Source organism: Narcine bancroftii, chromosome 5 (assembly GCF_036971445.1).
Source record: "Narcine bancroftii isolate sNarBan1 chromosome 5, sNarBan1.hap1, whole genome shotgun sequence".
NCBI classification, from domain to species: domain Eukaryota; kingdom Metazoa; phylum Chordata; class Chondrichthyes; order Torpediniformes; family Narcinidae; genus Narcine; species Narcine bancroftii.
The window spans coordinates 89838705-89852690 of record NC_091473.1 but is presented as its reverse complement, the minus strand read 5'-3'; the positions used below and the strand labels follow the sequence as shown (position 1 = coordinate 89852690).

At 39.6% G+C, this 13986-nt stretch overlaps 2 protein-coding genes across 15 annotated transcripts in view; one reads left to right on the top strand and one right to left on the bottom strand.

Annotated features, from left to right (window-relative positions):
- Positions 1-8592, bottom strand: part of angptl3 (angiopoietin-like 3) — a 31795-nt gene extending 23203 nt beyond the window's left edge. Inside the window, exons 1-2 of the mRNA XM_069938299.1 lie at positions 8045-8592; positions 6035-6144 (exon numbers count right to left, since the gene is read on the bottom strand). Coding sequence (XP_069794400.1) covers positions 6035-6144; positions 8045-8521 — 587 coding nt within the window. The 5' untranslated portion in view covers positions 8522-8592. The remainder of the gene's footprint in view (positions 1-6034; positions 6145-8044) is intronic.
- dock7 (dedicator of cytokinesis 7) overlaps positions 1-13986 on the top strand; it is a 310961-nt gene that overhangs the window by 111142 nt on the left and 185833 nt on the right. The window lies entirely within an intron of this gene.

Here is a 13986-nt window from a genome sequence, read left to right as displayed (position 1 = left end):
ATCGTCAATACAATGTAAGAGTTAACCACCACCATTTTTTTTTGGCCCAAAAAAATGTGTTGTTTTTTTAATGACCAATGCAGAAATCCACCTCCCCCTTATTTGGCCCTGACCACCCACCCATCCGAGCTCCTGATGTCCTGAATGCCCACCCATCCGAGCTCCCAATGCCTTTAACAGTATCGCCACCTGGCCCCGGCTAACCAAGCTCCTGACACATTAAATGACACAGTTACTTCGCATGGTCAAAAGTTTTCTCTATGTAAAAGTTGCCCCCCCCCCACCCTGACCTGAAAAAATTGAAGATTACATGAGTGTATTACGTGAATATATCAGTACTTTTGGATGGCTTATATTTCTGAAATTTATTATTTTAGATATGGCAAGATTACATTATTAAAATTAACTTCTTAAGACATGTTTCAAATCATCCTGAGTATTAATTTGCATATACATCCATCTAATCTAATGAAGAAGCATTGTTTCCTTCTCCCAAGCAACAACATAGAAATAAATAGGCCTTCAAATTAGCTCTGATTTAAAAAAAAAATTCCCTTAACGTTTTAAGTCCAGCATTCAATTTACACTGGGAGCCATTAATTGGAATGATATTTGGACTCAACCTAAGTAGAATTATATTTCAACAAGTCCTGTTGAGCTTCAGTAATATTGAAAATCAACAATATTTTTAAAAATTCAGTCCATTTCTCCTTGTAAAAATTTTTACCTTTTTGTGGTATAAAATGTTGATATCCGATTCTTTGGGATCTGTAGCCAAGATTGATTCTGCTTATTTATTATAATCTTCATTTGGGCATATTCACATTTGTTCCCATGAGAGTGCTTGGATATTTGTTCATCGAACTTTCCCGCCATCTCTGCAACCCCCATCACCAGAGTATGTCATAACAATCCCAGTCATTTAATTTGCTGAGAAGATTTGTATAAACGGATGTCAGGATAATCTTCTTATCTACTAGTGAACTGAAGTCATTTTTATAGATCTGCCAATGCTGGTCAAAATCTGTTGATCCATTAAATCTCTGCTGGATGACTGAACAGCTTCTCTCCAAAAGTAGGATCCAAATATAAAACATGATCTTAGTGCACCAAGCCAGTTAATGAGAGTAAAGGCTGATCCTGCAGGTAATTTTGCTTTGTCCAGAACTGCAATTCCTTTTCTCTCTTTAAGTTGTGAGTAAATCTAACTCCATCCTGCTTCTTGTTCTCAGATTTTTGACAAGGGTAATGGTTGGCTGTGGTGTAAAATTTAATTAGCTGAATACATAAATGGAAACATCTCATACAAAAACTTTTCACCCTAAGGGCAAATTGTGAATTAACTGCAGAATACCCCTGAAATGGACATGGTTATGGTTTCCTGGTTCCATTACCATATACACCTCTCTCTTCCTCTCCCCCCCCCCCCCCCCCCGCACCTCTGTTTTTGGCCCAAAAATTGCACGTTTTCCACATGACCAGTGTGAAAATCGACACCACCCCCTCCCCCCTTATTTGGACCAGACTGACCCCCATCTGAGCACCTGACGCCCCAAAAAATGGCCCACTGGAGCTCCCGACACCACGACCACTGATCCTTGTCCTGGCCACCAGCGAATCTGAGCTCCCAATGCCCCTTCTGCGGACCCTCTTCCTGGCTGCCCACACAGCAGAGCTCATAACAGCCTGGCCTCCCTGAATGCAGACTTACCATCTGGTCCCAATGCCTTGAACGACGCAGGTACTTAGGTGGTCAAAAGTATGACCCGTACAAAAGTTAAAACCCCCCCCTCCAGATTTGACCTGAAAATTGGTCCAAAAAACTCAACTATTACATGAGAATACATGGTATTTGACTTCATATGTGCTTCCTGAGAAAGGGAAATTGACAAATCTTGTAAAAACATAAATTAAATGTCAGGGAAGAGACACATGAGTATCAGAGCCAGCACCACCAGGCTGAGGAGCAGCTTCTTCCCATGGGATGTGATAATGCTGAACGACCAAAGGAACTGCTCATGCTAACCATCCAAGACTCTCGTATTCTTGAAGCAATATTTATTTATTTGTCTAGATGAAATACTTGTTCTGCATATGTATTGTTTGTTTGTTCGTTATGCCTGCATGTTTTGCACCGAGGACCAGAGAACACTGTTTCATCAGGTTGTTCTTGCACAATTAGATGACAATAAATTTGATGAATTGATATCCTCTTCTGGAAGAGGGTGTGGTGTCTCTTGTATTTTAGTGCCAGGCCAAATTACAGTACAACTCTGATTATCCGAAATGGACGGGACTGAGCCTACACACACACACACATACTTGTGGCTAGGAGACAGCAGCACACAGTTTGAGAGGGAGAGTTGGAGAGAAAATTAAATGAGGGAAGGTAAATAAGAAATGGAAAGAGAGGTGAATGAGTTACCTGAAACGAGGACAATCATTTTAATTTCATGTCAGGTGAATTTTTTTTTTCCAACCTGTGAGGTCAGTTTGGCTCTGAAAAGTTTTTACATAAATGAGGATTTCTGATTTGTTTTGGATATGCTCATTTAATCGATTTAAAAAAAAAAAAAAAAAAAAAAAAAATTGGATAAATGAGGATTTTGGATGATCAGAGTTGTACTGTTAAGTATCATGTTTTCATTCATAGATAAATCAACTGATTATCATGTATACTTGGGAGAGACGTTTAGAGAAATGGGCAAGGACAAAGGGGCAAAATTATCAAACTGATCAGTTCTTTCAGCCTTTGTGTTGGAATGTCTGTTGGTGATAGCATGAATATTTTTCATGACTGTCTTCCAATATTACTTCACTCAGCAAAACAGATGAACTTTGGGACATGGGCATGATTGAAACTTTCATCTAGCTAGTTGTGTAATTTATGGTAATTTACTGCAAACCTTAGTCTTTTAAGATTGCTGTGATTATGTACAACTTTATGAAGACAGGAGCCTTGGCTGTTTGTCCTGAGTGAACAGGATCTTACTGTTAAATGACGCATTTGAGACTGAGGAAAGATACAAGTCCATGGATTCAGGGTCATGGGCAGTTTGGATTTCAATTTTATACTTAAGCATATTTCTCGTGAAGGGGTCATCATTGGGTTACTACAGCTAGAGCATGGAATGGAACTGTATGAGGTTTTGGTTAATTCATACTTGGATCTCCAGGGTTATGATCTCAGGATTGCTCCCTGTGTCACATGCTAGAACTAGGAAGATAATACAGCTTGACAAACGGCTAGCTAAAGAGATGGTGCAAGAGAGAGGACTTCAGGTTTCTGGATCATTGGGCTTTCTTGAGGGAAGATGGGACCTGTTCTGATGGGATGGTTTGGATCTGAACTGGAGGGGGATATCCTTGTGCAAAGGTTTGCTGGTGCTGCTCTGTGGGGAGTTTAAACTAGATTTGCTGGGTGATGGGAGCCAGAGTGTCAGAGCAGATAGTGGAGTGGAGGAGGAAATAGATGATGTGAAGACTGTATGGAAAGTTAGAAATCAAAGGGTTGTACATGGTGGAAATGTTCACAGGTGCATCTATTTCCATGCAAGGAATATTGTAGGAAAGGGCAGACGAGCTTAAAGCATGGATGGGCACATAGGATTATGACATTGTGGCCATCACTGAAATTTGGTTGCAGGAGAGGCAGGTCTGGCAGCTCAGTGTTCTGTGCTTTCATTGTTTCAGATGAGAAAGAGCAGGAAGAATGAAAGAAGGAGGAGTGGCATTGCTTGTCAGGGAAAATATCACAGCTGTGCTTAGACAGGACAGGCCAGTGGGCTTGTCCACTAAGGCAAGATGGGTGGAGCTGAGGAATGGGAAAGATCTGACCACACTCATGGGGTTGTATTATAGACCGCCCAATAGACAGCGAGAATCGGAGGAGCAAATCTGTATAGAGATAGCAGACAGCTGCAGGATTGTGTTAGTAGGAGATTTTAACTTTCCACATACTGTCTGGGACTCCCATGCTGTAAAAGGGCTGGGCGGCTTGGAGTTTGTCAAATGTGTTCAGGAAAGTTTTCTAAATAAATATATGGAGGTACCCACTGGAGAAAGTGCAAAACAGGACACATGAAAGAGGTATGTTATATGTAGGGAAACATTTTTTTGGACCAGTAATCATAATGCCATTCATTTCAAGTTAATTATGGATAATAATAGGCCTGGTCCTTGGATTGAGATCCTAACCTGGAGAAAGACCAATTTTGAGGAAATGAGAAAGGATCGAGAAAGCGTGGATTGGGGAAAGTTGTTTACTTGCAAGGATGAATTTGGTAAGATGAAATTTTGAGAGTACAGAGTATGTATGTTCCTGTCAGGATTAAAGGCAAAGTTAACAGGAACAGGGAACCTTGATTTTTGAAGGATACTGGAGATTTGATTCAGAAGAAGAGATAGCAGGAATAGGCAACAAGGAGCAAATGAGATATTTGAGGAGAATAAAGCAATGCAAGAAAAAACTTTAGAAAGCAATTTGGAGGGCTGAAAGAGGACAAGTGGTTGCTTTGGCAGACAAGGTGAGGGAAAGTCCCAAAGGCTTCTACAGGTATATTAAGAGCAAAAGGTTGGTAAGGGACAAAATTTGTCCTCTTGAAGATCAGAGTGATTGACTGTGTATGGAGCCAGAGGAGATCTTAAATGTTTTTTTTGGGCATATTTATTTACTCAGGAAACTGGCACAGGGTGTAGGGAAGTGAGACAAACAAACAGGTTATGGAAGCTTTTCAGATTAAAGAAGAGGAGGTGCTTTCTGTCTGAAGCAAATAAAGGTGGATAGATCTTCAGGATCTGACAAGGTGTTCCCTTGGACCTTGAGGGAGGCTAGAGTCGAAATTGCAGGGGCTCATGTCCTTAGCCAAGAGGGAGAGTTGCCGGATTGGAGGCCAGCTTGTGTTGTTCTGTTATTTGTTACTGATTATTTTTTTTCTGCTTTGTACAGTTTATTTGCAAATTCGTATTTAATTTAATCTTAATGGAAACTTGTTTATGAGAATAGCAAGCCACAATGAAGACAGGCGTCTTGGTTATGTGCGTAGCGTATTTATTAAGTTGCATCCAGTACAAAGAAGAGATAGGTCACAAAGATTATAGTTTTGTTGTTGATCCTTGAAACCACAGAGGGTCACTCTCTGAGTGATGGTGATGTTCATGTCTTCTGCTTTGCCCTATTGACCACAGAAGCTCTTTCTTACCCCCTCCCCTTGATGTACTGTTTCTTATTGATCTTACTTCAAAGCTACAAATTCACAGCACTGACTCTGACTCTGGTTCCGAGCACAGTGTTCTGGGCCTACTGTTTCATGTGGTATAATTGGTCAGAATGAACCTAGTATTTAATGTGCTTATTCCGCTTCAGACTATCCCTGCTTCCAACACATCACCACAGGGTTACAGTCTAAATTTGCCTTTGCTTGCATGTTTTAAATGCTGTTCTCATTGAGTACTTTCTTTGTGATACATTATCTGGTGGTGGACTATCATGCTTTGCTCTTAACCTATGTTTTAACACTGTTTGTGGGACTTGTCTGAATATTGACTGCCTGGTCATCAAAATTAGGACTGCCAGGCTGGGGAATACCTTCTTCCTGCAAGCTGTGAGACTGATGAACAGTATCCTGTAACTATGAAAATCATCCCAAGTATTTATATATATTTATTTTGATTATGGTATGTATGTGATCATTATGTTTTGTGTGTGCAGCGTGGTCGGCATGCTATTTTGTTGGGTTGTACAATCAGTTGATAATAAATTTGAACTTGTACAATGCATCTAACAATAAACTCGTCCCATTATTAAAGTAGAGCTTAGGGCTTTGCTGGCCTGTGTACTGTATATTGGCAAGGATGGTTATCAATAAAGATACCAGTTCTGCCCTAATGTAGGGTTCAACTTGGCTATTGGTGAGAAATGTTTCCTTTATTCAGTGTTTTGGCAGTTCTGCCCAATTTGATCAGTCCTAAATGAATAGTGAGATACAGTGATTGATTGTCGAATTTTATTTAAAAAAAATACTTGCAGCATTACTTTTCTTCCAGTTTCTGTATTTGGTGGTTCTGGTTATCCAGGTTACTGCGTTGATTATATAAAGTATTCATCAGGCTTTTGATAATTTTGTTTTGGTCTTCAATAAGAACCTAGTGGAGTAAATAAATGAAATAGCACTCAAAGTAAATAATATATTTCTGAGCTGGACTTCCCAATGACCATTTTAACATTTTTAATGAATAACCAAAATAAGTTTGAAATTGTAATATGTTGGTCTCTGAGACTGTGCAATATTTATGTGACCATGCCAATTACATTTTATGAAGGTTGTGAAATGCTTGAGGTTCCTCTGTGCTGGGAAAAAAAACCTGCTGGTTTGACCTCTTCTAATTTTATATTTAGCCCTCAACGTCCTTCCTTTGGATGCCCCTACCCTTTAAATGTGACCATTTGATTCAAGTAATGCTAGGCATCATTACCAAGATTCAATTGCATTCTCACCCATCCATCCCCTGACTTGCCCAGTCACCTGAGCTGATTCTGACAACACTTGGGAAGTGTAAACCTGAACATAACATTTTAATATGGAGGGGCACTCTTAAAATGTTTATTGCTCACTAACACTGTTTTTAATGTTCCTTCTCCACATCAAAACACTTTCTTTGGTGCAGAGTTTGGCTATTTCATTTTATATAAATAATTATACAAGATGACTGTGCTGTGGTTCAACTTGGCTATTGGTGAGAAATGTTTCCTTTATTCCTTTATGTAGAACAGTGCATTTTCAATGCTGCAGCATAAAGCAACTTAGAGAGGCCATTATCTTTCTCCAAGCATCATCTTAACTGCACAGAGATCACGTACAGTTTCACAGCGTACTTCAACGTCTTAGTTCTTACAGCAGGTACAAATACAATGCAGGGTGGTGTTGCATGTTAATCTATGGTTGAGCATTGCTATTCCCCAACCAGTAATTATGCTGAACTATGTAGGGATATGAGTTGCCTGTGAATTTTGGTACATATCTATATGAGATCTGTCAAATGGAAGTCAGTACTTCCTTAAAAGCAGAAAGAAACCCTATTTTTTATAAAGTTGCTATTCTTGTATTATTTTACCTGATACTTGTTCACTTACTGATAGTCTTCTGTGCTTTTGCTTGTGATGAGATGAAGTTAACTTCTATAGCATGTAGTACAATGGTAACAAATAACAAAGTGACTGAGGTAGTGTTGCAATAAGAGATACTGTTTGTTCATGGCTTCAAGAGAAGTACAATAAGAAACAGTGCAAGAGTATTATCATTTGCCAATAAGAGATCCTTTTAAGAGTCTGAGAAGAGGCAGAAAGAAACAGTCCTTGAATTTGGAGTTTTGTATTTTCAAGCATGTATATGTGACAAGAAAGGAAAAGATGAATGTGACTGGGGTTGGATGGGTCCTTTAATATGCTGGTAGCTTTCCTGAGACAGCAGGAGGTGCAGACAGAGTTGATGTGATGGGGGCAGAGGGTCGGTGAGGTGAGGATGGATTAGTAGTTGATGGTCTGAGATGCGTTTAAATATTCTGCAGTTTCTTGCAGTCTTTGGCAGGGCAGTTCCTGCACCTTGTACACAGTTGAATTGGAGCTCTGTCAATATTTCACAGCTGGATAGACAGACACAGTGGAAAGTTTCCACTTTGAATTCTGACTGATCTGTTCCCCCTCCCCCCCTCTGTTTTTTCTGCATAACTGTGAGATTGCAAGCCCTTTGACTTCCAATAAGTCACACAAGTGATTATTTTTCAAATGAGAATTCAGATTCTGATTGGTACAAAGCTATTTGACCACATGAGTTGCAGCCATCTTGCTATATCTGCAACTAATATCCAGAGGTGAACATCCCAGCAAGGGTCACTAAGTGGGAATATGGAGTCTTGTTTCTTCATGCCACTTCACTAAAATAGCTAATTGCAGAGAGCAGTGTTCAGACCCTTGGCCTTTCCCAATGTAGCACATGTTCTAGAATACAGTATAATATGCCATATTTTGCATAAAAAAGATACCTACTTTAAGAGATGGTATTTTCTTTATCTCCAGTACTTCGGATTTGATTTCATTCAGTTTGTATAATTTGTCTTCCAGACCTTCCACTTTCATTTCTAAAACAGTTTGGTTCTCCATGATGTTATTTAATTTTTCCCTGAGATCAAGCGACATAATTTTCAGCTCATCATTTTTGGTTTGTAGAATTTTGGTTTGCTCTTTCAGTTCCTGCTCATCTAGTTTGATCCCGTTGGTTTCCTTTGAGAGTTCATTGAAAGATCTATCAAAATTGCTAATTTTTTCAAATATTTCATTCACTTGGTCTTTAGTTTTCAGGGCAAAATCTTTGAGACCATGTCCCAACTGAAGCAGCCCGTTGGCTAAAATCCTCACATCATCCAGCATTGCAAATCTGGAAGTAGGTTCCGAGGCAGAATGGACTTCTGGTAGTTGGACTGAGTAACTTGACAGAAGTAAAATGAGAAATGCTGTAAAGAACATTTTTGTTTTGTCACAATATTGGTGCCACTGGCCTCTCCGACAAAGTCCGTTTTATACCTGCCTTTTACTGATCATTTCATTCCTTTCGTTGATGATTAAACAGGCTCATTTTGAACTGGTGTTAAATCTATAATGGGGAGGACCCGCCAATAAAGTCAATATACAAATAGAGCAAAACTGAAAAATCATGGTTACTTAATTAAAAATGTTTGAGTTTGAGCTTTAATATTTCTTTTTCAACATGTACATTCCTCTGCAATGTCTTTTTCCTGTCGCAGAAATTAACTCATGTTTATTAACATATCATGGAGAGCCAGCAGTAGCCTAAACTATCATCAGAACTCTAATTTCAGTGATTACAAATTCATAGTCTTCAGCAGAAAACAGACAAGCTGCCTGATTGTTCTTGCATTCCTTGTTAAGTGTCTGATGTATGTTTCAATGGTGGGGGGTGACTGATGAATTTTTCAATGTGTCAACTCAAACTTAACAATGTTTTAACAAGATTTACTCAATCAGATTTATCAGGACACAGGATCAATGTTGTTTTACAGTCTTCCAGAAATACTGTGGACTTCTGGAAAAAGAGACAATGTTGGAGAAACCCGGCAGGTCAAACCGTGTCCACAGTATCAGTTTCTCCAGCATTATATTTTTACTTTGACCACAGCATCTACAAATCTTTGTGTTTTACTTCTTACTTTTCTACTTCCTCCTGAAATATTTAATATCTTGTTTTTCGGGAACTCCCAGTACCTTGCTTATTCTGAAGGTTGCTTTCAGCTTGCATTCATAGATTTCAGATTTATTGTCAGAGTACATACATGATATCACATACCACTCTGAGATTCCTTTTTCCTGCAGGCACAGCAAAATTATCACTAATTGGCAGTGTAAAAAGTAAACTGCACACAGGACGAACATGTAAACAATCACAAGAACTGTAAATTAATGAATTAAAACAAACTGTGCAATACAGGGAGAGCAAAGAAAATCAATAAAGTGCACAAGTAAGAGTCCTTAAATGAGTCCCTGATTGAGTTTGTTGCTGAAGAGTCTGATAGTGGAGGGGTAGTAGCTGTTCCTGAACTGGTGGTGTGAGCCTTGTGGCACCTATGACCTCTTTACTGATAGCAGTAGCAAGGACAGAGCGTATGCTGGGTGGTGAGGGTCTTTGATGATTGCTGCTGCTCTCCGACGGCAGCATTCCTTGTAGATGTACTCAATAGTGGGGAGGGGTTTGCTTGTAATGGCCCTGGTCTGTGTCCACTACCTTTTGGATGACTTTACACTCAGGGGTGTTGGTGTTCCCATTACCAGAACATGATGCAGCTAGTCAACACACTTTCCACCACATATCTGTGTAGAAATTTGCCAGAGTTTCTGGTGTCATACCAAACCTCCGCAAACTCCTGAGGAAGTAGAAGCTCTGACGTGCTTTCTTCACGATACCATTGGTGTGTTGGGTCCAGGAAAGGTCCTCCAAAATAATGACTCCCAAGAACTTAAATTTGCTCACCCTCTCCACCTCTGATCCCCCAATGATCTCTGGATTGTATACCTCTGGTTTTCCTTTCCTGAAGTCAACAATCAACTCCTTAGTTTTGGTGACACTGAGTGCAAGGTTGTTATTAGTGTATCATTCAGTCAAGTTTTCAATCTCCATCCTGTATGCTGATTGATCCCCTTCCTTTATACAATCCACTACTGTGGTATCATTGACAAATTTGTAGATGGTATTCTTGTCATACCGAGGTGCACAGTCCTAGGGGTAAAGTGAGTAGAGCAGGGGATATGAACACAGCCCAATGGAGGAAATGTTCTTACCGATCTTCACTGATTGTGGTCTGGAGGTGAGGAAATCCATGATCCAATTACAAAAGTAGGGTGTTGAATCCCAGGTCTTGGAGTTTGCTGATCAGTTTTGAGGGATGATGGTGTTAAATGCTGAACTGTAGTTGATAAAGAGTAGTTTTAAATACAGCTTGTTTGTAAAAGTTAAGTGTCCCATCCTGCACTAGGTAGTATTAACCCTTTCTACAACACTTTCATTTCTGGCTGCCCTTGCACCAGAGTAGGCAGAATTCCTGAATGCATGTATGTATGTATGTGTATATCAAGAAGCAGGGTGTAGGAATGATGTGAGGCAAGTGGATTCCGGTGAGATGAGATTGATTGACAGGTAAAGTCAGGTAGGGGAGGGAACAGATGGAAATTGTTACAGAGGTTAGGAGGTGATTAGTGGAGACAGCAAAGAGCTGTAGGTTGTAGAACTGAATAAGGATAGAAGGGGAAGGGACTGTTTAGTTTATTTATTTAAATAGCACATTTAAAACAACTCGCGTTAACCAAAGTGCTGTAAAGATTACAACTAGGAACTAAATGGCCACAATATACCTGTATTACATCATCTTGCCACCAGATGCATCTTTTGCTTCCCATTCAGAATTACAAAAAGACCTTTCCTTTTATGACTCTCTCATCAGCTCTTCTGTATTTATCAACCTCGGCACTTCTCCTTGCAACACTAATTTTACTTTTCCATCATCCAGGGACCTAAACAGGTAAAACACTGATTCATTTGCACTTCTTCCAATCTGTTATTCTCTATTTGGTGCTATGACGTGGTTTCATGGTTGTTTTACACTGTAAATTGAAGCAGCCTGGAGAGTACTTTGGAACAGAAGACTTCAGGTTAAAGGTACATCATTCCTTGAAAAGTAGTCATGGTGGTTAAGAAGGCATTTGGCATGCCTGCCTTCATCAGGCAGGACATTCAACGCAGGCGCTGAGTTGTTGTGTAATTGGTAAGGCTATATTTGGAATAATATGTGCAGTTCGCAGCACTTAGAAGAGGTTTGGTCAGGTACAGGGAAGGTTTAGAGGAATATTAGGCAAATGGGAAAGACTGGCAACTTGATTGAAATGGATGAGTTGAGCTGAAGAGCCTGTTTCTATGACTGATTGTTTTGAGGAGCATCTTTGTTCAATCTGCAGAGGTGATCCTGAGCTGATAGAAGCCTGTGAGTTTAATTCTCTATCCACACCCTCTCTGGATATCCATCTATTTATTTGCACACCATTCTACAACCTTGAGAGACAACACTTCATCTGCCTGGGCATGTTGCATTTTTTGGAGCAAAATCAAATTCAACAATTCCAGGAAACTTGCTTCCTCTGCTTGTATCTGAATTGGACGGTTAAGTTGTAGTTTATCCATCTGTAATATATTTTTTCCTCTTTCCTCATCTGCAAAGATTTCCTTCAGTTCTGACCTGCATTTCTCAGCTTCTACATGTCTTTGTTATCTTTCTTTCTCTCACTGCATATATTGATCAATTAACCAGATGGCTTCACCAGCATCCCTCAGTCCCTCTGTGACTTCAAATCAACTTGTTTTCTTTCTGTCCCAGTTGAGATATTCAATTTGAAACGTTGACGTCTCGCCCAACAAAACAAATTGTGGAAACTTTGATGTGTCTTATCCAAGCTTAGACTGGTGTTTTTGCAGCAAACAATGAGATGCTGGTAGAACTCAGCGGATCATGGTCAGCCAGCATTTTGGGTCAGGGCCCTTTATCAAGATTTGTTGAGATTTCAAGATTACAACATCTTCAATTTTTGATTTTTCTCTGTTGTCTTTTTGGCCCGGCATTTTGAGGATGTAACAGTATCCTACCTGACCTCCTTCAGTTGATTACTGGCAAAGTTCATGCCCTGAATCCGAGAGGGATATGTGAATCTGTTGCCCTCTTTCTGCCCTTTTGACAGTCCAATGCCGGAAGCCACATATTCCAGACCTGCTACTGAGGTGAGAGTGTCATCAGAAGTCCTGCTCAAGATTTTCCGAAGCAGCCATCTTCAGCCTCCTCTATCAAGTTCAAATTGTCATCTGATTGTACCAGTACCACCAAACAAAACAGTGATCTTCGGACAACGATGCAGAAAATTGCAAGATATTCATACAGACATAATGCACATTCAAATGATATATTTACATGGTACATATGTACATATATTAAGATATTTATTCTGTGGAGTCACAGAAAGTTTTAGCAGTCATTCACCAGTCTCACTGCCCATGAGAAATATCCAACTGCTTGCTGTGGAAGAAGTCGCAGGTAATCAGGGTTGTTTGTGATTTTGAAACCAACGCAGGTGCCAGATATGGAGATAGAACACTACCTCAAAATGCTTTCTTTTTCCTCCTTTGAACTGACATCCTCCTGGCTGTCGCCTTCTGTTCAGGTTGTACTTGAAACCAGCAGGGGCTGTGACTGCTCCTCATTTTTAAAAAAAAAAGTAAAACAGGACAAGTAATAATGAGAAAATGCTGTGCAGTCTTTGTAGCTTTTCAAGTTAATCTCGTGTTAGCTGAAGAGTCCTTTGAAATTATACAGGTTCTGGGGATGAAAGTTTTGTCATATACACAAGTACAGTATACAGATGCACCAAATTCTTATTTACTGCAGCTAGACAGGTATACAAGATACAGCAACAACAATAGTATGAATTAAACCACCACAACATGCCAAGACAGTGAAGTGACAATGCTCTCTTGATGGGTATCGGAGAGCCTATGCTATCTAGCAAGTATGTACAAACAATCTATTGTCACAACACAGATATTGAAGTTACCAAATCATATTTGGAGAGAATGTTCCGTGACAGGTACTAATTGCTATTTATATCAGGTAATGTGATAAGGTTTCTCTCGCCTTTTCAATGAAATGCCAGCATTGAACATATCTATTTACTGTATGGTTTAATTTCATGCAGGAAATTTTTTTTATGATATTATTATTCATTAACATCCCTGGGTGACTTGCAAGTGTTCATCAAAGTTACAGAGGTGAAGCTGATCATCTAAAGATGGACAAGTCCCCTGATCCTGATGGAATGCATCCCAGTGTACTACTAAATGGCGGAAGATATAGTAAAGGCTTTGGTGACTATCTACCAAAGTTCTCCAGACAGATCCTGGTGGATTGAAAGACAGCAAATGTCACACCACTATTTAAAAAAGGATATAGGCAAAAGGCAGTGAAGTATCGGCAGTTAGTTTAACATCTGTGGTTGTGAAAATGATTGAAGCTATCTTTAAAGAAGAAATAGCAAGGTATTTGGAGCAAAATGGATCTATCAGGCAGACACAGCATGAATTCACCAAAGGCAGGTAATTGGGCAGCATGGGCTCATGGGCTGAAATGGCCTGTCACCATGCTGTATGCCAAAATTAAATTTTTTTAAAAATTAAAAATTTCTCTGCTTTATGGTACTGCCTTTGGAATAGGAGTCACAGCCTATTTTTGAGGTGCAGTAATCTAGGAAAGCAATTCTATTGGTACTCAAGGACCATTTGCCAATTCAAATGTGAGTTACACCTAAAGCCTGAATGTAATTGAAGGTAATTCAGATCCTGTTTTTGCAACATCATACATTTACTTTACAGCAAAGTGTACTGA